The sequence below is a fragment of the Amorphotheca resinae genome (assembly GCF_003019875.1).
Source record: "Amorphotheca resinae ATCC 22711 unplaced genomic scaffold M430scaffold_12, whole genome shotgun sequence".
Classification (NCBI taxonomy): Eukaryota; Fungi; Ascomycota; class Leotiomycetes; order Helotiales; family Amorphothecaceae; genus Amorphotheca; species Amorphotheca resinae.
The window spans coordinates 1,123,146-1,148,581 of NW_020194482.1; the positions used below are offsets into that span (position 1 = coordinate 1,123,146).

General features: G+C 48.9%; 8 protein-coding genes across 8 annotated transcripts; 2 read left to right on the plus strand and 6 right to left on the minus strand.

The window, feature by feature from the left end:
* Window positions 1-33: 33 nt before the first annotated feature.
* On the minus strand, window positions 34-1,224 carry M430DRAFT_37278 (hypothetical protein). The gene is made up of 2 exons (XM_024867093.1): window positions 635-1,224; window positions 34-542 (listed from the first exon to the last, which is right to left on the minus strand). Exons 1-2 carry the CDS (start codon window positions 1,216-1,218, stop codon window positions 530-532), a joined length of 597 nt encoding a protein of 198 aa, XP_024717571.1. The 5' UTR covers window positions 1,219-1,224; the 3' UTR covers window positions 34-529.
* Window positions 1,225-10,614: 9,390 nt separating this feature from the next.
* On the plus strand, window positions 10,615-12,157 carry M430DRAFT_108811 (hypothetical protein; the record flags this gene model as incomplete). The annotated part of the gene is made up of 2 exons (XM_024861235.1): window positions 10,615-11,640; window positions 11,702-12,157. The coding sequence occupies 2 exons, from the start codon at window positions 10,615-10,617 to the stop codon at window positions 12,155-12,157; spliced, it is 1,482 nt and encodes a 493-aa protein (XP_024717572.1).
* A 703-nt stretch (window positions 12,158-12,860) lies between these two features.
* M430DRAFT_53800 (hypothetical protein) lies at window positions 12,861-13,751 on the minus strand (the record flags this gene model as incomplete). The annotated part of the gene is made up of 1 exon (XM_024868414.1): window positions 12,861-13,751. One exon carries the CDS (start codon window positions 13,749-13,751, stop codon window positions 12,861-12,863), a length of 891 nt encoding a protein of 296 aa, XP_024717573.1.
* A 684-nt stretch (window positions 13,752-14,435) lies between these two features.
* Window positions 14,436-16,878, plus strand: M430DRAFT_69686 (hypothetical protein). The gene is made up of 7 exons (XM_024869446.1): window positions 14,436-14,502; window positions 14,700-14,952; window positions 15,018-15,413; window positions 15,459-15,695; window positions 15,746-16,125; window positions 16,183-16,753; window positions 16,803-16,878. The coding sequence occupies exons 1-6, from the start codon at window positions 14,471-14,473 to the stop codon at window positions 16,436-16,438; spliced, it is 1,554 nt and encodes a 517-aa protein (XP_024717574.1). The 5' UTR covers window positions 14,436-14,470; the 3' UTR covers window positions 16,439-16,753; window positions 16,803-16,878.
* Window positions 16,655-18,002, minus strand: M430DRAFT_53802 (hypothetical protein; the record flags this gene model as incomplete). Its single annotated transcript, XM_024868415.1, has 3 exons — window positions 16,655-16,753; window positions 16,803-17,217; window positions 17,290-18,002. The coding sequence occupies 3 exons, from the start codon at window positions 18,000-18,002 to the stop codon at window positions 16,655-16,657; spliced, it is 1,227 nt and encodes a 408-aa protein (XP_024717575.1).
* A 672-nt stretch (window positions 18,003-18,674) lies between these two features.
* M430DRAFT_22639 (hypothetical protein) lies at window positions 18,675-19,826 on the minus strand (the record flags this gene model as incomplete). Its single annotated transcript, XM_024864736.1, has 2 exons — window positions 18,675-19,322; window positions 19,407-19,826. 2 exons carry the CDS (start codon window positions 19,824-19,826, stop codon window positions 18,675-18,677), a joined length of 1,068 nt encoding a protein of 355 aa, XP_024717576.1.
* A 408-nt stretch (window positions 19,827-20,234) lies between these two features.
* Window positions 20,235-22,758, minus strand: M430DRAFT_147048 (hypothetical protein). The gene is made up of 3 exons (XM_024863046.1): window positions 22,078-22,758; window positions 20,708-22,017; window positions 20,235-20,658 (listed from the first exon to the last, which is right to left on the minus strand). Exons 1-3 carry the CDS (start codon window positions 22,376-22,378, stop codon window positions 20,515-20,517), a joined length of 1,755 nt encoding a protein of 584 aa, XP_024717577.1. The 5' UTR covers window positions 22,379-22,758; the 3' UTR covers window positions 20,235-20,514.
* Window positions 22,759-22,840: 82 nt separating this feature from the next.
* M430DRAFT_128359 (hypothetical protein) lies at window positions 22,841-25,186 on the minus strand. Its single transcript, XM_024862061.1, has 2 exons — window positions 23,474-25,186; window positions 22,841-23,382 (listed from the first exon to the last, which is right to left on the minus strand). Exons 1-2 carry the CDS (start codon window positions 25,049-25,051, stop codon window positions 23,125-23,127), a joined length of 1,836 nt encoding a protein of 611 aa, XP_024717578.1. The 5' UTR covers window positions 25,052-25,186; the 3' UTR covers window positions 22,841-23,124.
* Window positions 25,187-25,436: the final 250 nt, after the last annotated feature.

Here is a 25,436-nt window from a genome sequence, read left to right on the forward strand (position 1 = left end):
TTGTTCACTTGAACGCGCCTGTTGCATGAACGTGCCGAACCGGCTCATATGAGGCCAGAGGCTGATTTTTACAAACTTTTTTTTCTTCATTATTTGTACGTACTGTAGGGCAATACCACATGTTCTCCTTGCTACGGCCGATCATATTCAGAGATCCTCATCTCGCCATAACGCCATCAATCTTACATGCCCTAAACCCCAGAGAATTGATAGAGGGCGGCGAAGGTGTGTGGGCCAGGTATCCATCATAGCCCTACAGCGCAGATATAAAAAATGCCCCAAGAACGCCCTCAGAAACGTGTCTCTCGGTATCTCATACAGACTCCTTGAATCGTAAACACTGTCATTCCACGCCAAACGCCCCCCCAAAAAGACACATCACAACTCGACGCTTACAGTTCTCGGCATCTTCGCAGGGATGCTGGAATCGCTGCCATCGCTGGAACTATCCGAGCCCGAGTCGCTACTTGCATCCCCAAAGTAGTTGTATACATGCTGGGTCGCGAGTTTCTTGTATGTTTTTTCGCGGTTACCCTGTCGAGGTATGTCAAGATCCACACTTTCACTATCGTGGCGATCTGGAGCGGCGTTATCTTCTTCATCGGTATCGACACTAACACTTGGACTTTTGTAGCCTTGGGTATTGACCATCTCATCCTCAGTAGTAACCTCTAATTTGGGGCTGGTAGTAGCCATGCGGCCACCCGGGAGTGGCGTATCAAGATCCACGCTTTCTCTATCATGGTGTTTTGGAGTGGTGCCATCGACTTCATCAGTATCAACACTTTTGTTTTCGTAGTCTTGGGCATCATCCATCTCATCATCAGCGGCAATGTCCGATTCCGGGTAATCATCCCTTTGAGGTGCATCTAGATCCATACTTTCGGTATCATCAAAGCCATTTGCAGTGATGGGATGGTCTTCTTCCAGGTCATGGTCTTCCGGGTCTTCGTCGAGATCATGGTCTTCATCAAGATCACTGTCTTCGTTGCCATCAAGACGTTCGTTCCCATTGGACCGGATAGACTCGGATTTATCTTTATCGGCACCATCCGATTCGGAGCCGGCAGAAGGCATGCGGTCAACCTTCAGAGGTGTATCCAGATCCACACTTTCAGCTCTATCGAAGCTATTCGTAGTGACAGCATGGTCTTCATCAAGATCGTGATCGTCACGGCGATCAACACTTTCTGTTTCGTGGTTCTGGACATCCTCCATTTCATCTTCGGCGGCAGCTTCAGAGGCGGAGATATCTTCAGAGGCACCATTAGCTTCGTGTTTATCAGCACCCGTGTCAGTGTCAGCATGATCAGCACCCATTTCGTCTTGGCCTGTCTGGCCATTGGCAAGACCCTCATCATCGCTCGACTCATCAACAACCTTCTCTTCACTGAGAATTTTAGACCGCTTTGACTTCCTTGGCTTGCTGGCGGTCGATACTTCTTCTCCACTACTGCCTTTACCCCTCGATTTAGATCTGATTCTTCGGACGATGGGAAAACGTTCTATATCAAAGCCTTCAGGCTCGTTTGGCGCAGCAGCTTCGAAGATATCGACCAGACGCTCGATGATCTCCCTGAATTTCATGTCCTCGTGACCAGGTAGCTTCTCCTTTAGCTTTCGGTAGCATAACTTCCATGCCATTCGTTTTCCCATTTCACCCATCTTGTGCCGAATGCTCGCCCATGGAATCTTGCCTTCTTTGCTAGCTCCAGAGTCGCGAATTGTACGTAAAAGGCGTAGTTTTTCTTCGGCAGTCATGGTTTGCACTGACATCTGGGCGTCCTCGAATCGCCATGAATTGCTGATGGGTGCATTGGCTACGGGGTCTTCCCCGTCCGATTCATTGAGTGCCTTCAACTTTCTCCATTTGTAGCTGCATTGAAGTCGACTTCGAACGTGATTCATCTTCTCAGACACCTTTTGCCAGTCTAGGAGTGTCTCCTCGTCGACGTCAATCGCACTACTACCTGTTGTTCGGCGTCTCTCCTCACGTATGGCCTGAAGGCACTCCTTCACTGCAATTTTCAGCTGCTCCTCTTCCTCCTTGTCCCAGATATCTGTTCTCCTATTCCCTCCGCAGACCAGGTAATTTCTCCACCGGTCCCGTGCGTCCTCCGGAAAGCGGTGGATTTCCCTGCCAATTTCTGTCCATTTATTTGGATTCTTCTGATATGCGCGTCTCAGTTCTTCATCTTGTTCTTCAGTCCAGATACCTCGTGCCTCGTAATTGTGAAATTTCCTTCTGCAAAAGTCCAGGACATGTCTGCCAGTAAGGTATGGTACCTCCTCGCGCAGGAACTTCCAGAGCTCTCTGCCGGCCGGGGATTGGGCGGGTTGTTGAACTAGATCGTTTATCTCATATTGAGTCATGCCATTGAAATGTCTATAGTTATCGACTGCCTGCGTTATGGCATTGATAGTCTCAGGTGATAGTCGACCTCCTCGAGGGGTGGTACAAGTAGCGGGCATTGCTTGGGTCTTCCCACTTGTTTTAGGTGTTCTGGGGGTCTCTGTTCCTGACGTTTCTGATTTACGTGTCTTCCCCTTCTTGGACTTTACACTGGAAGGGCCGGGCTCGTCGTCGTCAACAGGAAGACGGCGTTTACGACGATCTTTGCGTTCGGCAGAGCTCAACGGGGCAGATTGATGCTCTGACTGAAGCGTTTCCTTCAGATCTCCGTTAGGAGTTCTTTTGTCACTGACTCTCTTGGCCTTTTTCTTTGGCTCTTCTTCCAGATGTTCTTCATCAGCCTTCCTCTTACCTGGAGTTTTCTTCGATGATCGTCTTGATTCTACTTTCTGCGAACCATTAGGGGCGGTCCCCGCTGACACCTCGAGCTGAGATGATGCAGCAAGATTATCTTCCTCGGGCTTGTCCGCGGAATGATGTGGTACGTGAGCTGGAGTTGTAGGTTGACTTAACACCCCAGTAGAATCATTATCGTCTTCCTGCGACCTACTGGAATGGCCATTCGAATGCTTCTTCGCCTTTGCTTTCTTTGCTTTCTTAACCTTCAACGGATGTTGTGCCAGGTCCTCAGGAATGGCCTCGTCATGGGCAACGATATTGGGCCTGGGTTTCTCGGAGCTAGACTTAGACGAGACTGCCGCATTCTTCAGTGCCTGAGCATTTAAAAGACTAACAGACTCGAGGTCGTCCTCTTCATTTTCAACTGGCGAAACCTCAGCTGGAACCGCGGCGGCCGCCTTTGCTGCTCTCTTTCTTTTTCGCTCGGCTTTCTCCGCACTCTTGGATTTGGAGATGTCTTCAATCGCAGGTGATCCGCGGTTTTGAGCAATATTTGCAGCTGCAACACTTTCGTCTGTCTCTAGGATAGGCGTCGCTACACCATTCTCCTCGACCTCTGGTGTGTCTGTCTCTTCCGTAGCTTTCTTGCTCTTTCTCTTGGATTTCTTCTTCTTGGAGCTTGTAGCTACGGCATTTTCCTCTGACTCTGGGATAGGAGTCGCTATATCATTCTCCTCAGCTTCGCGTGCATCTGTCTCCGCAGCTTTTTTGCTCTTTCTCTTAGATTTCTTTTTCGAGCTTGCCGCTGTGCCACTTTCGTCCGCCTCTAGAATAGGTGTCGCTACGCCACTCTCCTCGGCTTCTTGTGCGCCTGTCTCCTCAGCAATTTTCTTGCTCTTTTTGGATTTCTTCTTCATCGAGCTTGTAGCTGCAACACTTTCCTCCATCTGTAGGGGGGAAGTCGCTACACCGTTCTCCTCGAACTCCTGTGTCTCCGCGTCCTGCGCAGCATCCTTACTCTTTCTCTTGGATTTCTTCTTTTTTAAGCTCGTAGCTGCAGGGCTTTCTTCCGTCTCCAGAGTCGCTACACCGTTCTCCACGGCCTCCTGTGTCTCCAGCTCCTGCGCAGCTTCCCCGCTCTTTCTCTTGGACTTCTTCTTCTTCGATTTCGATTTCTTCACTGGCTCTCCTTCGGCCTGTTCCTCCGCATCTCGAAAGCCCTCGATCTCCTCATCATTGTGACTTTGCCTCCTAGCCTTGCTATGCGATTTGGAATTCCCGTTGCTCGATTCTAGTCCCTCCATTCTGTCCTCGTTTTCCTCGATCTGTGAATCATCTAAATCACCCATCAAACATCAGTGACTGGCGCTCTTGAAGAAGAGAAAGGCAAGGAGGGCCCGCTTCACGCGCCATCTGGCAGCTAAGAAGAAACTTACCGATATAGCCACTATCTTCCTCGGTAATTGCAAGAGAATCTTGCGTTTGGGACGAGTTGAATAGACCGAAGACCCGGCGCAACATAGTTCGACCTGTGTATGTTGGCACTGTACGTGTAAGGAAGGGTCTGTCGCGATCGCGTCCGCGAGATATTTTTGGTGGGTAGGTTATCCGCGACGAACTATAATTTCTTTGTGCCTTAGAATCAAGGTTTTATAACATAGCCCTTTGAGCGACGGGATTCACCCGATTAATCGCAGCAAGAAAGGTCAAAATCGAAAAGCCAAAGCATTCAGAGAAAATGAAAGAAAAAGTACCTTATCACATTAAGTCAGTAAAAATTCAAGCCACTAAATGGTGGAGAGAAACCCGCAGTTTGAATTCTCAAGAGACAATTATCTTCCGAGGATTATGCATTAACACCATCTACAGGGGGTAGAACGGGTAGTTGAATGGAATCATGGAGCTCAGGGAGGTTGGACTTGAGGGGAAGCAAGTACATGAGGAGTTTATTTACTTTTACAATTTTTCATTATGCTGGTGCCAGTATCCTCATTCCGTTTCATACATCGTGATTGTGATTTCTACCGTCCCATCCTCCAGCGAATATCAAGCTGTTCAAAACTATCCCATCCCAATACCCATAAAACGCACCCCCCCATATGACAGTCGCCTCTACTTCAAAACATACTTATCCACGCTGATTGGTGTGTGTTTCCTTGGAGCCGGCTTGACCAGCCCATCCCTTTGTGGAACGGTGCTATTCCAGCTCTGGAAATTCCGCCTTGGTGGAGGTTTCGGAGTGGCTCTGGGATACTCGAAAGGCAGCTTTTTGCTGTCGTTGTTGCTGCTCAGATTGAGTCGTTCGGCCTGGGTGGTCTCTAACCAGTATTGTCTCGTGGATTCATCTACTTTCCATTTCTGTGAATCCGGTTGTAAGGATTCATCACCAATTTCAAGTTCGAAAGGAAGCGGAGGGTTGATGGCAGAGTTTTTGACAAATTCTTTTCTGCTGAGCTTGAGCTGGAGCTTTCGTAATTCTGAATATGTTTCGTCGTGGTCGGCCCGGGAGATGGAAAGTTCAGAATCAGCGGCTGATCTGAGCGTGCTAAAAGATCGCGCTTTCTTGACTTCCTTATCCTGTTCAGGTGCAGACAATAGAGTGTACCGCTGGTACTCGTCGCCTGTGGCAACAAATAGTGGCTCCAAGTCTTCCATTGGCGAGGTTTGATTTTTGATGGAGATTGCTGGGAGACTTTTCTGCTTCTTCAACTGGTATACCCGTGGATCGGTTGTAAAAGTTTCAGGTCCAGCAGGCTTGGACTGCAGGTTGTCATCTGTTCTTGATTCCGTATCTTCATTTGCCTCGGTATTCCTGCGGGTCCAAAATACTGGAGATTTGATCTTAGAGCGCAAAGTGTCTGTTCTGGAATGAGGTTTCTGCAAAAGGCCCATGCTGATCTTCTTTCGTAGACTTGGTCGCTCAGATGCGTCGGCATTTTGATCAAATCCTGGAAATTGCTCAATCGATCTAGAAGTGTCCGTTCTGGAACGAGATTTCTGCAAAAAGCCCATGCTAATCTTCTTCCGTAAACTTGGTCGCTCAAATGCCCCGGCATTTTGATCGAAACTTGGAGATTCGATTGATCTAGAAGTGTCTGTTCTAGAATGAGATTTCCGCAAGAAGCCCATGCTGATCTTCTTTCGTAGACTTGGTCGCTCAGGAGCTCCAGAATTTTGTTCGAAACCGGGAAATTGCTCCATTGATTGTGAAGCCTCTGAAGAGATGCCAAATCCTACTGGGCTATTGGAGGTCTCACGTAGTGTAGATGATGACTTCTTCTTCCAAAAGAGGTTGCGAAAGCTGGATTTTTTCCTTATTGTTGATGGGCTGGGATCAGGAGGGATAGGTTCGTATGGCCGATCTAGCCAGTCAAAGTCAGGTGATTCAGAAGACGTCTGAGCCTCAAATGACACTTGAGGACTGTCCAGTGAGTGTCCGAAATCAATAGGTCTTCTCAGTTCCGGAGTACCAGAAAGTAGGGGAGTGCCGGGAAGTATGAGGTCATCAGATGTGAGAGACCGGTTTGATGACATTGTCTGATGGTGCGTCTCTCTTGCCATGCGTCGAGTTTCCAAATGTGGAATCGTCTGTGAGAAGCTCCTCTGCTCTGCTGCTCCAGATTCCCGTCTGATATACGGTACGGGTTGCCTTGGGGGGAACACCTGCCGACTATCCATAGAATTCGTACTGATCAGAGGTGCTGGCCTCGAAGGACCCACTTGGCGACTGCCCACAGAGTTTGTATTGATCATAGGGGCTAGTCCAGAGGGAATGACCCGACGGCTGTGCATTGAGTCCGCATCAACCAGAGGTGTTGGTGGCCTGAATGGAAAGATTTGGCGATCGCCCATGGAGCTCGTACTGGTCACTGGTGTTGCTGAACCGAATGCAGCGCGCGGGTGGTTATGGACCAAGTTCATTTCCACTGATGGTTTGCTAGAGGTCAGTGGTATTGGTGAGAGAGGCTCCTCGCCATCATCGCTGTTATCTTCACTGTTGCTTGTTGTCGAATACACGCTAGCGGTATACAAAGAGTTTCTGTCGTTTGAACACGTATGTTTGAAGTAAGTGATATCGTATATGTCGATCGCCTGTTTGATCATTTCATCGGCTCCATTGATGTATATCCCCAGGCAGTTTCTAACTTCTGGCCAAGTATATTTGTTTGTAGGCATCTCTAGGTTACTCACATATCCATCTATGATATGAGGACCGTTTGCCTCAACTGAGACAAGATACCGGTAAAAGGTGTTTCGGAAAAGGTGAGATACCTTGGGTGAAATTCCGTCTGGTAGTCTTTGCACACTTGGTGGAAAGAGTGTATTTAGCATTGCCAGGACATTGTATTTGTCAAAATCTTTAGATCGCAGTTGATACACCATTGTCTGAGACTGTTAGAATTGTAAGTGGGATAGATCAAAGGACATACCCAGATCCGAATACCAATGAACACCTGGGCATAACACTTCTCCAGATAGTGTCCACGAGATTGCACATCTTCAACCCATGCTTTGGCATTTGGATTAGCCGTCAGGACATCTCGCCAGTTGTCTCGTCTTATGGCAAGTCGTTCGGCCGCCCCACGCAAAGCTGCTCGTCTCGTGCATTCAAGGTCTTCTAAATAATCAAGAGCATGTAGAGCTAGATCAAATTCGACTTCTTCATGGCTCTGGGCAAATACATGCTCGAGACAGAAAGATTTGATGAAGCTGACAGGCATCCCTTGGCTGTAGGGTCGGCCATTTTTATCATCTGAGCCAACTAGATCGATCTGCTCGTTAGCAAAATCGATGTTGAATAAGTGGTCATTGCCATCATCCATAAATCGGTCTCGGGGATAATGATCTGACAATATGGGATGATGCAGATCAGGTCCTGGTGTAATCTCATCTAGTGAGGATAGGAATTTGATGATGAGCTGGCCCTTTAAGGAACACTTCCAAAAGCGTTCAGCTTGATTGACAGTAGGGAGTTTGTATCCTTTATCAGAAACGCGTCAGTGATCAAAAACGCGTCAGTAAATAGATAGAAAGTTGAACTGGGCCATCCCATACCAGCATTGAACGAAAACATGATTCGTAATGGTAATTCATTCGATGGTTGACATTCTAGTATCTGGTAGAGAATCGAAGGTATTGTGTGAAGTTGTTGTTCGGATAAAGGACTGTCGGGTGGTGAAGAGCTCAGTAGGCTTGTCGAAAGTGAATCTGTTACCGAAAGCGCGGACGCGTAGGAGGACATTTTGACCCCAACTATCACAGCCGCACGCTAGATGAAAGCAAAAAGGACAAGGCAGCCCAAAGGTGACAAGATGTCTACACTAACAGCAAAACTCTCTAATAACTGAAAGCGTCCTGATAAATCAATCAACAAAACATCTCCATCCCAAGCCAGAGATAAACAGCCCGATAAGCAGCTCTCCACCAACATCTCATAACTTAAGGGTTTTTGAACCATGCTCGAGACCTGATGTGGGTGTCCGTGACAAACAAATAAGAAACGGAAAGAGATGGTATGGTAGAGTGACAGAGACGCATCTCAGAGAATTGGGATATGATAGAACAACAACCCCACTATCAGGAACAATCCCATTGTTATCTTCTCAGCATGAAGTCCAATCTATTGGAAGAATCCCTTTGGAATACAGGTATATCTCGTGGGTTTCCCAGATGAACCACTTGACAGTCTTCTGATAGGCTGCGCCTCCCCCCAACTCTACAGTATGTATACACAGAGATCTTTTACTGTTATCAATAGCTGAAATAGTAGATCTGCCATGCGCTTCCTTTTGGTGTTACGCCCCAGCTTGGGGTAGATGTGACGTCGAGCACTGTTCTTTGGAAACCATCATGCAGAAAGCCTAGGGCCCCGGCCTCACAAGGATCACAGATGAACCCCTAGTGGGGTCTGTCACTGAATGACCATGCACAGAACAGTCCATGCGTGGGCTTTACGAAAACCCCTATTTTTTGAAGAGGAGATGGTCATTTGGGTGCTCGCGTTTCAGTCAAACGAGAAGAAACATATTCTCCTCCCGGCCTTGCCGTCAGAGTACCGGGTCAATCCCTTAGTGGAAAGAAGAAAAGAGGCATGGAGCTGAGGCCTTCCATGGTTAAAGAATCAGGGGCAGACAACCACTAGAGACTTCAAGCTGCAGGCTGCCTTCGAGCCACATGGCAACCTCATGGGCTGCCCTTTGAGTCCAAAGAACTGGTCACAAAGAGTTTGCCTTCTATTAGCACTATGGTTAGAAGTTGCGTTTGCGAGCCGTCGTACCCCGCCTAGGAGGTTTGGGTTCCGATATAATAGGCGCTGCCGTGACACGAAAGAATCCCATCTGCGACGCAGGAAATTCTCTCTTCCCACAGACTGTTTGGGAGAAGAGTCACGGTCACGGCCCTGAGTAGGAATCCTCCAACTCTAATACTAGAGGAAGTTCGGCATCAGAATTCGCACATGCCGGCATTGCGTGTGCCATGTGTATCAAAAATGCCATTGTGCTGTGCATATCCAGCGGAGAAGAGGGTGGCACCGTTTGCAGCGCGGTAGGATCCAGATATGTCGACTGACGTCTGCAGCATCTGCAGAGGCCCGCCGGCCCGTCATCTGGAAGAAAATGCATCGCGGGTAGCATGGGTTTCAGGATCGACGGGTGCTCTCCGAGTGCGTATTTGTATATCAAGATATAAAAAAGAAGAAGAGCTGATCAAGGAGCGGAAGGCTAATCGCATGCGTGGAACTTGGCTTTGGCCCCTGGCTAAGGTACTACTGGCTGTGCCGTCTGCGGTGCCGGGTTAGTGCCCGAAGTGCACATCTAACATCCTGAAGAAGTTGGCATTTTATTTCCAATTTATTTATTACAAGAGCCATGCAAGGAGGCTATCAGTTGATATGTCGAAAGGATTCGTTGCGAAATCCGTTCTTGAAACAATGCAAGAGAATCTTCAAGGTTGGTTTTGGTAACTGTTCATACACTGACCCTCACGTAAGGAGGTACAGTAATACTTTGCGTATGCTTTGCACTGCCAAGTCCAATAGCTTCTAGGCAAAGAACTTAAAATAAACAGCAGCAGAAACTGCGCATTTCCAGCTCCAATATTCGGACACGCGACAAGAGACGATGGAAGCTGTCCTATCTGGCTCTCAAGGCTGCAGCCAATCCGTCCCTTTCCACCGATAATCGTCTCAATCTCGCTGCGGTTCATCCTCAACAGCGCTGACAATGAGACCGTCGCTGATCTCGAGACATATCATTCGGCATCGCTTCTCGAAGGCAGGCCCGTCTCGCGGTCCTGCGACGCGCCATTGGCCTTCGGTTGCGCGACAAAGATGGGTATCTACGAGCCAGACACGAGGAGGACATGGCGGGGAGCCGGGTGAGTAGATCCTTTATGAATTGTTTGCGAGTTGGAGCGACTCCAATTGCTTTTCCTTCAGCTTCAGATTACTGCGAGGGACAAAGCAAATCTTGGATGCACGTGTCGACGGGCCGCGTATCGAGTGTTTGCGACCTGGAAGAGATCGTCTACAGTTCTTGACTTGACATCCCGACCTTTGCTAGTTGGCATTGCGCGTGAATCAGTAGAAGAGAATAATACTGCGTTACTGCAACAAATCTGGTCTATAATGGGTGCACGTGGGCGGGAATTCCAGACTGAGTTGTGATCTGTCAACTATATTTTCACGTGATTTGATAGCACGTTGTCTCTCCCGTCCTCCACATTCTCGACATTCACGTTACTATCTTTTGAGAAAGAGAATCGCTGATCGATATGCAGGGACCGAAGGCTCCTCTAACCAGTCACACGATCAGTCCAAGACTCGCAAAAGTTCAGAACCTCAAGATGGCCTATTTTCCAAGATGCTGGAATCAGCCGCAACCGCAGTTGCCAGTATTCTGGTGCTCGGGTCCGGCTTTGCTATGGGTGGCTACATGTACCACAAGTTCTACAAATGGCTTGTTCTGCGCAAGATGGAAAACGCCTTCAAACCCGGTGATCCCGTCTTGGAACTCGCTGCTACCGGCAAGCAAAGACCCAACTCTATTGCTCAAGACGCGGGGGATGATGAGACGCATTGGATCCTGCGGGACGAGCAGGCGAAAATCGATGCTATTGTGAACGGGACTGACACGGGACATTACCACTTGCTGATCGGGGAGAAGGGGACGGGAAAGTCCAGTATGTTGCTTGACGCCATGAAGAAAGTCGATGGAGAAGGGGTCAGTATGTTTGAGGCCCATGCGAATCTTGAGATCTTTAGAGTGAGACTGGGCAAGGCTCTAGATTTCGAGTTCCACGAGGATTATATCGGGTCATATTTCTCGGAACGGGGACCCAGAGATACTACTGCCTTGCTGGATATCGAGCGGGCGTTCAACAAGCTTGAGAAAGTCGCGCTCCAGAGGCGCAAAACGGTCGGCAAGCCGTTGGTCTTGATCATTAATAGCATTCATTTATTGCGGGACGATGATGATGGGCGAGACCTGCTAGAACTGTTACAGCAACGCGCTGAGCAATGGGCGGCCAGCAATCTTGTCACGATGGTCTTCAACAGCGATGATTATTGGGTGTATGAGAGACTGAAGCTGCTGGCTACCAGGATGGAAGTGACGTCCATCACCGATCTGCCAAAAGCCCAAGCGATGTCTGCGCTCGCAAAATACCGCCGGAAATACTTCAGAGAGGAACCGCCGTCAGAAATCCTCGCTGAAGTGTATAACCGCGTTGGTGGTCGTTTAACCTTCCTCAACAGAGTCGCGAAGTCGAAGGATATGCTCGCTACCTGCGACGATATCATTGATGTCGAGCGTCGATGGTTCTTGAACCAATGTTGGATTCTGGGAGCAGAGATGGATGACGACGTGATGGATCAGCAAAAATACGCCGTGAGTTCCTCTCTCCCTCTCTCCCCCTCCCATCATCTATGTACTCACTAACCACCCTCAGTCCGCTGCTATGGTCCTAGCGCAAGCTCTCGTCAATGCCGAAAAGGAGCAAGCCGAACAACAACCCCCTGAAGATGATGATGGCTCCCACACCCTCCCGCAGATCCCTCTGCACAAGGCACGCCAGATCATGACGCGAGCAGATTTCATCCGCTCCTACGATCACATCAATCTCTTTACCATCACCAGCAAGGCATATGTGAGAGCCGACTCCGTGCCCATGCAGAGAGCGTTCAGGAGTATCTGCGCCGAGGAAGGATTCGATGAGCTTCTGGAAGCTACGCTGCAGAGGATCAGCGACATCGAGAGTCTTGGACGCACGAGGGAGCTCGTGGCCAAGGATCTTGTTTTGGGAGGGAAATATAAGTTCCTGCTGAAGGATGGGGAGAGGAGAGGAGAGAAAGTGACGGAGGTGACTTTGGAAAATGAGGCTGAGGAGGCAGATGATGCGAAATGATGACTCAACTTTATGCGTGTAAGATTTCTTATGTTGATGAGATAGTGATACTGTACTGGAATCTTGGCAGGGTAGGAATTAAAGGGAGAACACGGGTTTCTGAAGCCCCTTACATCCATTTCATAGAACTTCAATGTATATTATATCAAGTCCTATACGTGGAGCGATTTTATTAGCAATCTATTGTAGAGAAGTCAAGTTCCATAAGATGGATGAGTGATGCATTGCAAGGGTTCCACTTCAAGTGAAGTGAGTTCCTGTGTTGGCTAAGTAACCACAAAGAACAACTTTGAAAGCAAGCTTAGCATAGCACATAGCTGGCCTGTTCCTCACCCAGTCACACTTCTCTCCTTCCCATCACACCAACCATGATCGTTGAGCCAGCCTCCAAATTAGCGCCATTGATAGCTGTGCAGCTCACTTTCTGCACGCCTGCTTCGACATCAAAGACATATCTCACTATTTCTCCCCACCGTGCACAAATCTCTCCAGAATTGCACATGCCTTCTGTCCAAGCTTGTTTCCATGGTCTGTAATCCTCTTGTCCCTGTACCATCCTCGAGACAACGGCATAATAGCGTATAGGTCGATAAATAGCAATTAACTCTCGTTTCCCCTGTACTCGAGCCCAAAGTCCTTGAAATCAGCATTCAATTTGGGTTTGACCAGAGCATACGTTGAGCATTGGCGACCTTCCGAAGCATTATAGGAACTTTTGCACGGTCCACACCTTTCTCGAGAGATCTTCAAGGTCTTGTCGAGTAATAACAAAATCTTGTTCTAGGGGTTGATTTGCTGGCCGGCCCACCACTTTGTTGAAGGGTATAACCAAGCCTCCAGTAACCAATATTGTCTGATTTAAATAATGCGATCTGACTTCTTGGGTGCAAGAAGCTGGCGGATGAGATGCTCGAGTTCTCACAGAATACACCCGGGGTACGATTTCCCAACGTTGAACGACGATTTCTGGTTTCTTCCGATTGACCATTATCGTGACGGCAATTTGGACTGTTGAGCCGGTTGACTCCAGCCACCCTCGAGCATCAAGCACAAGCCGACCAGACGATTCAGATAGTCCAATTTCTAGAACAAAGCTTGGGTTTGGATTCTGTGACAATCGTGCCCAGCCACCATCAGGTTCTTTCGTAAAGTCGCCAAACCGAATAGTTGTTTGTCCAATGGGATATAGCTCACCACCCAAACCCATTGTGGTGATTTGTATGCCGATACATAATTTGAGCTCTTCCTTTGCTGTCTCGTGTGCTATGTAAGGCATTATCTTGAGGATTAGCGTATGCGTCTTCCAGCTGTAAAGTATCCGCGTAGTTCGGCTAGTCCGTGGAGTTTTTTCACAGATCTTCAAAAATTCGCTGTCTGGTACGTCCGTGAAGATCAAGAAGGGATTTTGAGTCTTGTCCTGCAGAAGCGCGATATGACGGTCATGCGATCTCTTGCGGACGCTGAGGATATTGGTAAACTGACGAATTTCAGTTCCTTCTGGGAACCCTTCGAGGAAGTATGCAGGATAGCCGATGCCTGATGATGCATCAGACTGCGACTCGCATTGAGGACTGGAGAGACGTGGATGATCCATCTTGAACTGCTTTTGAGAGTTGGTCAGAGGTGGTTGTTGCCTTTGGTTGCGGAGACAATAAATAACATACATGCCTTAAGGTAACGGTAATCGCTTAGGATGATGGATCATGGGCAGGTCTAGTAGGTAGGTAATCATGTCGTCACCGCCCGTCGAGTGATGAATTCTCATCTTCCCGTAGTGCTTGTCAAAAGTTGGAAACATCTTGAAAGAGGTTGACAGGCTGTCTTCAAGTGAGGTCTCTCTCACCTCGAAGTGAGGGTCCTATCGCTTAAAGGTGAGGACACTGAGGAGGCTATAGTGAAGGCCAGTAGTCCGCGCATAACTTCATAGCCTCTGAGGCTAGGATACTAAGCCCAACAATGATGTTCTGGGTATGAAATATATATACATATTCAGTCCAAGTCGCAATCGCAACTCATTCATTTACGCCTTCTTTCGCTTCAGGGTGCATTGCAGAAAAGGGGGCGGGGTGGCTGTTAAGCGACTTTTACTATTCAACATTCCCTGCCTTGATAGCTTCGGAATCAATCCTATCTTATCTCACACGTCCACAAAACATTCTCGTCCTGCAAATCCAAAGACTTTCGGACTTCAGACTACAGGGAAAAGTACAATGCATCTGTTTGGTAACATCAACCGTATTGGTTGATAAACATTCCCCGAGGCGCACCCCGAGCCATTCCAAAGTCCAACGATTAGCGGGAACGAGGCACGACATGATGGCCGGTGTTGAAGCAGATGTAATGGTGTATGTCCATGTTTTATTTCATCATCTTCGCGGCCATGACCAGTCGCCAGTGCAAATCAAGAACCCCTTGGGGGTGAACATCTAGGCCGTGGTAACGATGGTAAACATCCGGGGATTGTTCCTGATACCTGGTCGGAAGAACTTCAGGGATAACTTGATACATTGCCGTGGAATATTTCTGATATGGTTTACCTTAGGGATGAGTATACACCTCTAGTACCTGACACGAGTACAACAAAAGCCCCAGAGCCACTGCGAGAGGCTGAATTACATTCCCCGTCGTTGGAAGCCGATGATGCGACTCCATATTGGGACGCAACTTTTGCTCGGCTTCTCGTGCATAAAATCGACCTCCGGCTTCTTCCAATTTTCTTCATCACATTCAATTTTAATTTTATCGACAAGACCATCCTCTCCAGCGCTTCGGTGTTTGGCTTAACCAAGGATGTTGTAAGCCCTCACTCATCCCTAATGAAATCAAGTCTGGATCTCTGGTCATTAACACGTCTGTAAAGAATCTCGTGGGGAATCAATATGCCTGGGTATCCAGCATTTTCTATGTGGGATACTTCATCTGGGAATACCCCACCACAGTCCTGATCCAGAAACTTCCCGTGGGGAGATATGTCGGGGCTAATATCGTTGCTTGGGGAATCGTGGTCGCTGCCACTGCTACCTGTGGCACGTATCACCAATTGCTTGCAGTTAGGTTCCTTACTGGCGCACTGGAAGCCACCATCTCCCCAGCTTTCGTATATATCACGTCTATGTGGTACACGAGAGACGAAATACCGAGTCGAATGGGGATTTCATATGCAGGAAACTCATTTGGCGGGGCTGTGGCAAGCATCTTGTCGTATGCCATCGGTCATATCAGTTATCATCTTAGCCCTTGGAAATGGCTATATATTGTAAGTTGCTCGGGGGTATGAGAGAATGAGACTAAGCTTCTATAGATTTTTGGCCTCTCTACATCTTTGTGGGGAGTGGGAGTTCTGCTATTCCTACCCGACTCGATCGATACAGCTGGCTTTCTTGATGACCAGGAAAAGCGGTGTGCAAACAATCGCGTAGAAGCTGCTGGTGCTGGTGGTATTTTATCAGTCAAGAACAAATGGAAAGTCGAACAGGCTGTTGAATGTCTTGTCGATCCGAAGACCTGGTTCTTTTTCTCCATCTCACTACTGACACAGGTAAGAGGCTCCTGCCCCAAAAGCATCGGTCTATTCAACAACTGTCCCAGATGCCAAATGGCGGCACTCAAAGCTTTGCCAATCTCGTCCTTACGGGCTTCGGCTTCACGAGTCTGCAATCAACCCTCGTTGGACTACCTGCATCTTTCATTTCTTTCAGCACAATTCTTATCACCGGCCGACTAGCCACCAAGAGCCGTGATATATCAACCATACTCATATCCGCTATGGCTATCCCTCCAATCGTCGGAAGTGCGCTTATGAACTGGGGCGGCCATCAAGGGGTGAAACTCATTGGGTATTACCTGTTAGGTTTCTCCCATGGAATCATACCGCTTACCATGTCCCTGATCGGGTCAAACGTCAGAGGCGTAACCAAGAAAATGACCATGACCGCTCTGATGTTCCTTGCTTTCTGCGCTGGCAATATGTTAGTCCCGTCTCGTACCTTTTGATATCCTGCGAGGAAAGACTGACATCCTACCAGTGCGGGTCCGCAGTTTTTCAGACATTCGGAAGCTCCACATTACCCAACCGCCATCATATCGATTGCGATATCGTATACCTTGGCCTCTCTATCGAGTATGGGTCTTCGTTTATATCTCGTTTGGGCCAATAAAAGCCGGGAAGCAGCTGAAGTCAGTGGCTACCGTGAAGTAGATTCTGCAGCAGTCCCTCACTCAATGGTCGGTTGTGAGGATCTCACCGATCTCAAGACTTCTGGTTTTCGATACATGCTATAACCGTGAACTACTGAGACAAGAGGACGACGTTTAGACAAGTGCTTATTTGGAAACATCCTATCCCAATGGCATAATTAGACCATATGTTTTTGACCCAGTACCCCATGATCCAATGTTGTGCAGAATACGCCAGCTGTACTAGCTATCATCAATTTTAAAGATATTCAGCATACTAGATTATAATATTAGATACCAAAGCGCCCCCGTTAACCGTATTTACCAAGTTGTCTGCATCTTTTGATACTCATTGGAGCTTAGACCTAAGTCGGCAAAGACCGGGTCATCTTGTTTCAAATGCGCAACACGAATGTGATCCTATGTTCATCAATACACTGACTCACTCCAGATCACCAGAAAAACTTACCTCATCTTCCAGCTTTTCTATTTCCTCCTCAGGCGTTTCTCTACCTTCCTCCTTCAGGTCCTTCCCTTCTTCCTCGATCGCCTTCCCCAGCGTCCCCAGTCCCTCGCCGATAAGCAGCAGCTGCGTATTAACATAATCCAAGAACTCGGGCTGCAGAGGGATCCATCTCAAGTCCCTGAACTTTTCTTTGAGGTCCTCAGGATACTCTGCTGTTTTCCCGAGCGACACGGGACTGGGAAACTTGGGATTCTTGACCGAGATAATATAGCTTCCCTGCTCATGGATCCCAAACTCCTTCTGCACTTCCCCGAGCTCGGGATATGTGGTCTGGTACGCGAGATGCGATGCCCGGGGTGTGGAAGTAATTGCGTATACGCCTTCCGCTACGGGAGTTGCTGCTGGGACATGTCTCGTGCTAGATTTCGCGCATCAGTACTAGCTAAGCTCCTTGAGAGGGAGGGAGGGAGAATCGAGAGAGAGGACGCACCCGGCTGTTTTAGTCTCGTGCTCGCTGCTGGCGAACTGCTCCCGGAGGTCCTTGATAGAAGACGAGGCCTTCTCCACGAATGCCCAGAATCGATCCCGGTGGCTCTTGGGAAGTACTTTCTTGGGCAATGCTAGCAGTCGAGCATTCCCAAGGTCCTCGAGCGTACCCTCGCCAAGCTTTGCACCGAGGGGAAGGGGTCGAAGAACGATGAAGCCGCGCGCTACATCGGAGATGGAGTGGGGATCTTCAACGCCGACTCGTGGTCGGAAGAAGAAATAGATGATCCCCTTTTCCAAAATGTTGGATGGGATTTCGGCCTCCCGCTCTTCATCTTTGACCACGGACTCACTTCTCTTGAGATTCCCCGGTTTCTGCTCTTGCTCTTCCTTGACTGCCTCTTTCGCTTCCTCTGTGTCGGCCGTCTTCTCGCCATTCTTCTCTTTGGCCTCCTCCTCTTTAATAGGCTTCTGCTCGCGATCCTTATCCGCATCCACCTGATCCCCCTTCTTCTCAGGCTTCTTGTCGGTTTGGTCGGGAACTTTTACGTTGTCTTTATTATCCTTGGTGCTCTCCTTGATTTCCTGTTGCTCCTTCTTCTCCTTCTTTGAAGGCCTACCACGCTTTGAAGGGGCAGAAGTGGCACTGTCAGAAGCGCGCTTCGTGCCAGCCTTGGTGGCTGGCTTTGGGGAGGACTTAGACCGGGTAGTTGGCATTTTGACTTATGCAAGGGCTTGTTAGCATTGTTCTTAATAAGAAAAGAAGGGAGATTAATCAGAACCGAAAAGAAATCACCCGCATTAATTTCTTCTGCAAGGAAGGCTTATGCTTAACTATTGACTCGGTTTCGGTTCTGGTAATATAACGGGTTATCATACTTCTGCAGTTTTGATCCGAAGATGATATCTAGATGATATGTAGATTAAGTTGAATGGATTGCTATCAACTCATTCAACTATAAGCCAATTGATCAATTTGAAAGATGTCAATATTGAGATCTTGAAAGTCGCACCACCAACGTCAACTTCACGCGCTCATCCAATGACGTCAATACTCACTTCAGTAAAATAACACGTGATTGCCGTTGTCTTCCCTGCCCCCCTTTCGAGGCCGATGGGTGGGAATGCAGCAAAGCTTCACCTCAGCAGTCCTCCGATTTAATTCTCATCCGTTCTGTCCGCAGATATCCCATCCACACATATCCGGATCCAGTTTTCAACCAACATCGCCACGCGATTGAATGACTGAACATGTCCTTCTTCCCCCTTCTCTTCAACCCAATTGCCTGGGTGCTGAGTGTATGGCTGCTGGTGATGCTGATAGCCATCGTCGTGAGTGGACGGTTCCGTCGTAATGCTTCTTGAAATCGTATATCTTCCCTCTGTGTCTCAACCACCCACCTCGTCATCCGCGACTTTCTTATACCCATAACCCTCCACAAACCCGTTCGTATCAACCACTCTCTCGAGTCCCAGTTTCTGCTGCTCAACCCATTCCCTAACCTTAGCTTTGTCGACCTTGACCCTCTCCACAGTCCCTTTCCCGCGTCCTGCGGCTTCCACGATTCCCATATCCCTCAGGACAGTCAAGCAATCCTCACCAAGTATCCAGGTCTCCCTGCTAATCTGCTCCACACTCACCAACCCCTTTCCCCTCTTCAGATCTGTCTCCTTAGTCTCTAATAGCCACCTCGCAATCTCCGCTCCCCAATACCGCTTATAACCCTTCTTTCCCAAATCACTGATCGGTTTTTCCGGACCGCCCAAGATTTCCTCTCTGCGTGAGATTTCGTAGGATACGCCCATCAATATAGAACCGAGGCCTTTCCGTTGCCAAGGGGGGAAGACCAGGATGCAAGCCAAATTGTTATTATCCCAAGACAGCTTCTCCTTCGAGAAGAAACCGACTATCTGCTGGTGATGCGTGGTAGGTGAAGTGTGCACAAGGAGGAAGTAGTTGAAACCCGCAACATCGAAGAAGACGGATTTATTATCCAGGAAGAGCTTTGCGAACAGACTGAGCTTCTGGCAGAATAGCTATACCATCCCAAATCCAACTATTAGCACAATCCCCAATATTTGTATGAGAGAAAGGGGAAAGTGAAAAAGGGCAGCACTCACAGTCTCAACCTCTCCATCCACCTCCCACACACTCCAGACCCCATCGCCATCCTCGCCCGCCCCATGAACGTACACCTTTCTCCCAGGGACTCCCTGCTCACACACCCTACAATGCCGCACCCAGTCCTCAACTACCTTCGCATAGGCAAAACATCTATTGCAGACATACAGCGTCTGCACCACTATCCCCTTGCCATCGCCATTGAGCGCCTTCTCCCCGATAATCTCCTTGGGGTACCAGCTCGGATACCAGCTCTTGAACATCACATCGCCAAACACCACATTGTCGATGTTCCGCTCTAGGGCCTTCTCTCTATCTATTCTCTCCGTGTGCGTCTTGCTCGCGTCGTTGCTATGGTCGTCCGCAGAGCGGGAGGGCGTGGTGAGAGACGCTCGTCGCTTGAGGAGACTGGTGGGCATTGATGCCGAGTCGGAAACGGCGAGCTTCGTTGATACTTATAGGAAGTTCCCCTTGTAGAAGGGTGGTGGACTCTTGGTTTGATTTTCCCCGTTTGCATGGAGGTTTGAGCAGTAGAAGAGGGGTTTGAGGTCGTGAGGCTTGTTGGCGGGGGAGAAATGTTGGTCGCATCATGGTTTCGCGACGCGTTCGGATCTGGTCACTGACGACTTCGTCATGAGCGTTTCGGCGGTGCGGGGGAAGTTGCAATGTATAGATTCTGATTTGGTCATTAGACTAGATACTACGCGATTCAGCAAATCGTGGTCCTGATCAGGAGATGGTAGAGGAAGAGCTTCGAGGAGACAGCTCTTTGCCAATACAACATCGATCATAGATCCAGAGGGCACAGCATTCATTACAAAAAGAGTCCGATGTGCACCGATATAAAGAGACATCTATCAATTACTACCATGCCGATCAATGCATGACTGCGCGCGCCGCGCAAGGCGGAAATACCGTGCGAAACTAATGTAGCAGCTCGATCCTCTCGAAAATGAAAGACAGGCGTTTGCCATGTCTATCTTTCTAGGAGATTCGAGATTGTAGGTGTAGTAGCAAGACAATATTTGTGAAGTGCCACCAAACCAAACCCCAACCCATTCTTTCAATGCACCATCTTGTATAAATGGATACCAGAAACCTCTCATCTTACATACCCTCGAACTCTCCCCCAAGGTCGTCCTCATCCAGGTCTCCATCTTGGATCTCCTTTGCCATCTCGCGTTCGCGTTCTCGTGCTTCTTGGGCGTTCTTGAGTTCGAGCCGGTGTTGATTCATTGGGAACCGCATTGCCTGGTAAGGTCAGTACAATCACTGCATAAAGATGGACAACACAACATACCTTTACACTCTCGTCGTGCAGTGCAAGACAAGCACGGATACGGTCATGGAATGCCTCTCCTGGCTCCCTCGTAGCGTAGACGTCTCCAACCTCCTTGCTCTTCATGAAACCCCTCTCACGGTCCAGAGAAGCCTCAATAACACCATCTCGAATAGCCTTAGCCACGATATATTCTGCAGACTCTTCACTCTCCAACTTCAAGCGTATGCAGATATCTCGGAGCGAGATTCGAGAGTATGACAAAGACATCATTCGAATACCGGTCTTGATGACATTTTGTCGGAGACGGAGAATCAGAGTGTAGGTTCCATCGCGTCTGAAGGTATCGCCATGTTGTCTAATTACGTTCTCGAACTCTCCTAGTAGACCCACCCGCACGGCTTGCACAAGTTGCAAGTATGGCTGCAAGGCGCGTTCAAGGCTAGGAATACGGAAAGTAGCACGATCAGGAATATCGCCCATCAGCAGTTCAACTACGAGCAGAAGCTTTGTTGCAGTTTGCGAGAATCCTGCAGCGCTGGGACTAGATGGGGCTTTTCTTGTTGCGGCCGTTAAATGCTCGTGGGCCTCGGTATATCGCAGTTGGATGGCTCGAATGCGGCCGAGGTAGTACAAGTAACGAGCAACCTGGTTGTTCGCCGCATTCTCAGGGAACTTGGTGTGAGATATGAGTAGATCGGCTTGAGCAATGTGAGATGTAGAGAGGTAATTTCGTAATAGCAGGACGATGACGGTAGATTGTGTGTCGATATCTTTACGCAAAACAGCTGTCCGGAGAGCAGAAAGCAGAGCAGGTCGAATTGATACAACCGGTGATGATGGAGAAGGCGGCAGAGGTGCCAGCTGCTCGCAGAACAACGAATAGTAGAAGTACACGCGGGCAGAGAGGGAATCCAAAGTCCGGCGGTTAAGAGAGTGTATGCGCTCAGCGAGGTGAGCAGAGAAGACAGCGCCTTTTTGGTTCAACTTGTTGTCCAGATAGTAAATTTGAATAAGAATACCCAGGAAGATGTCGACTTCGGGAATAATTTCTTTTGGCTCCTTCTTTCCGTTCTTCGCCTTCGACTCGTTATCGATCTCCATTTCGTTCGAAACCGACTTTCCAAATGCCACATGCTCTCTGTCAAGGGCGACAAGTAATGACTTCGCTGCAGGGCTTGTTGATTGGTATGTTTCGGCAATGACTTGGGCTAGGATATCGGGTGTGAGGCGTTTGCGAATAGAAGAGATAGACCGAAGGGCTCGAAGAGAGAATCTAGCATCAAACAGCGTCACAGCACGTTCCAATAATGGGAAGTTGCTCTTGATGTCTGCCGCGGAGAAAAAAGCATTAGCCTCTGCGAGATCGTGGAATAATGATATCTACGTACCTGATATAGCCTTGGCTACTGGGTCAACCTTGGGCGCGCCAGCATCTTCCTCATTTGTCTCCTCAGTACCATCCATAGCTACATCGCCATTAGAGTCCTTCGAAGGAGGAGTAGCGGACAGCTTGGTGCTCTTTGAGGGCGGTACGACGACTGTCATCTCCTCGTCGCCTTCTTTGGTCTTCTTGCCCTTTCCACCCTTCAACTGGTTGGGCGCATCATCCTTCATCTCAACATCATCGGCACCATTGATTCCATTCTCGACTGGATTACTCCCGTTCGTATGAGGAGTCTTGCCAGGCATATCGTGCTGTCGGCGTCTCAAGGCGCCCTTTCGTGGCGAAGAAGTTGTGTTTCGGTGACCGTGTTGATATGGTTGGAATGGGGGGAATTAGTGCGTGGCAACGTAAGGCGGCTCTCTAGGAGTGCGAAGCTTCGTTGATGGTCTTTGAAGGGGATTCGGGGAGGTAATGTTTCTGCGATGTTGACGAACAGGTAGGTAAAGCTACTTCTCGATTACAACAGGATGAAGCTCAAGAAGTACGGTGGCCGAGAAGTTCCAAGGTGGCACTTTCGCGTTACGAGTCGGTCGTGCCTGAAGCGGATCTCGTGAGCAGCGTGCAGATGATTCTTCCAGGTATATAAGATGCTTGTTGTATGGTCTGAAACCTTTTCCGCCTTTTTCGTTTAATAAATAGGGTATGACATTCTCACTTCTGTCATTGAAAAGCAATGGATGGCAAGATGCACGACCACGACATCAGCTGCAGCAACAACATCCACATTTCCAAAAAAGCTGACATCAAGTCACGTGATACTACATTTTAGACTGGAAGATTCAAAGGCGATCAAGTATTTGTATCAGAAAATGCAGCATACCACCCAAGGTAGAAAGCATAGTGCGGAAGTCCTATTGTGAAATCCCCATCAGACATCGTGTACACCGGATTGAACGCCCGTATATCCATGCCGAACCCATTCCACGCAGCTACACCAGCAACGCCAGCAACGCGAGACCCAACCCTAGATCTAACTCCAAGATGCCAGCCCTTAATCCATATTCTTGCCACCTGTAACCTTTGCGGCCTGGACAGCACTCATCTTGCTGATCCAAGCAGGAGCAGGCTGTATCTTCCTAACGGTACGGATCTCGTCGCTAGCGTAACCCGGGATGCGAATGTTGTAGCCACGCTCCAGAGTGAGTTGGATATCACGGATCTCGAGTATTTTAGAGCCGCGTTCTTTTGCATTCTTGCATGCTGCCTGTAGAACTTGATCGACGAATTGATCAGCAACGGTGAGGATGGACTGTAAACATATTAGTACTGCTCCAAGTACGCGTTTTCGCGTCGGAAATTGAAGTGCCGCTCTCAAGATGACAAGGAGCAAAGACACATACCTCTTCAACTTCTGGAGTCAAGCTCTCTCCACCTCCAAGTCCTTCCCCTCCGCCTGTAACCTGCCTAACAAGCTCGTCGAGTTTCTTCTTGCTCAAGACACGGTCACCGTCGCCCTCCAGGTTATATCCTGGTGTCTTTTGAAGAACTGGTTGAGACATGACTCCATTACCAACGTTGCTTGGGCCACCAGAGAAAGTCGGCCTTGGTTGTGCCATCGGGACGGGTTGTGGTAGTGCTGCTGCTCGTTCTGGGAGATGTTTGGGGATGGGCATTTTATTTGTCATGACATTTGGAGTCTCCCGTGGGGCTGACGGATGTGTATGCGAATGACCCATGACGTTTGGAGTTCCTGATGCTTGAGTGCTCGAGTATGTGCGTGCAGCGTTCTGTAACGCAGCTTGGTGGGTCAAAGGTCGTGGGACTTGCGGAGCTGTCGCTGATTGAGGGCCAACAGACTGCGCTGATTGTGGCACTGCAGACTGAGGCGAGTTATTCTGCATCGGCCGCCCTTGCATCTGAGTGTTGATCTGGGGTACTCCTGCCTCCTGCTTGATATTCTGAACCTGACCACCTTGGTGCTGGGGTATATTTGGATTGGAAGGTGCGTTTTGCATCTGGGGTGGTTGCGCATTTTGCTGTATAGGTGGTCTAGCTCCACCCATCTGCTGGTTTCGGGCTGCTTCAATAGCAGCATTGACTGTCTGGGTATTCTGGAGGGCGGGATTAGGTGGTTGTTGAAGATTCATCTGAGGTCGAACAGGTGCTTGTCCACCATTTTGGTTTCCGTTTCCTCCTTGTTGCGGTCCATTGCCTTGCTGATTAGCCTTCTGACCCGCCATCTTCTGTTGCTGCCGGAAAGTGTCCACAAAGTTCTTCGCTTCGCTGTGCGTCTTTTGAGCAGCTTCCTTCTTCTCCTTGAACTCTTTCTCTTCCTCTGGAGTGAAAGGTTTCCCTTCCTCGTTTCTCTTCTGTTGCATTGAGTCAAGAGCTGCCAGCCGTGCCGTTGCGCTCTCCATAGCAACAAGTCCTTTGACATATCTACCCTTCGCCTCCTGTAGCCATTTTGCAGCTTCTGGTGTACCTTGGGTAAGTTGTGGAGGGAGAACATATGGGAAATTGGTGATATGTTCCATTATCTTGGCGGAGATCTTGGGTTGCGGTCGTTGCTGAGCTCCGTTGGTATTCGCCCCATTGTTCTCTCCTCCTTGGCCTGGAGGTTGCCCTTGGCTAGCAGGCCTGGCTCCACCAGCTTGTTGAGCTGCTTGCGCTGCTTGCGCTGCCTGGGCTCTGAAGGTCTGTAACTTTTGAGTGAGAGTCTTCGAGAACTCAAAGAGTTTCCGCTTGGCTTCTTGATGTTGTTGCGTTTCCGGGCCATTGTTCTCAATCGATCCCCACAGAGCTCTTAGCCCAGCCTCCCATTTCTCCTTTTCCGCCTGTGTAAATTGCTCAGGTAGATTGCGCATCTGCTCTGGTCTGTACATCACCATCTGCCGTTTCTGTGGCTGCTGCTGCTGCTGCTGCTGCTGCCCCCCGTTGGGTTGGCCTTGGGCGGGCTGGCCCTGCGCGCCATTGTTCATAGTGCCAGATGTCGACTTTTCGAGCAGAATATGGTATTAGAGGAATGCTTTTAAAGCCTCGTATGGATATGATAGCGATACTGTCGACAGGTAATAATGCTCCAACGGAGTCGTAGTGGATGTTCTCAATGTTCAGTCGCATGGAGTGAAGCCCGAACTTCTTGAAGTACGGCGCCGCTGCTTAAACTGGTTAGTGCAGAAACGACAGTGGCAGCCTCATCGAAGTACGGAGTACAGTAGCGACGATCTTCAATGTTTGACTCTCGATGCGACGTATATGAACTCTTCGAAATTATAAATATGAAAAGAAGGGCTGAAGCGGCAGTGAATGCTTGATGCATTTGACAGTTGATGTAGTCAATGTGACTGCAAAAACTAGCAGAGC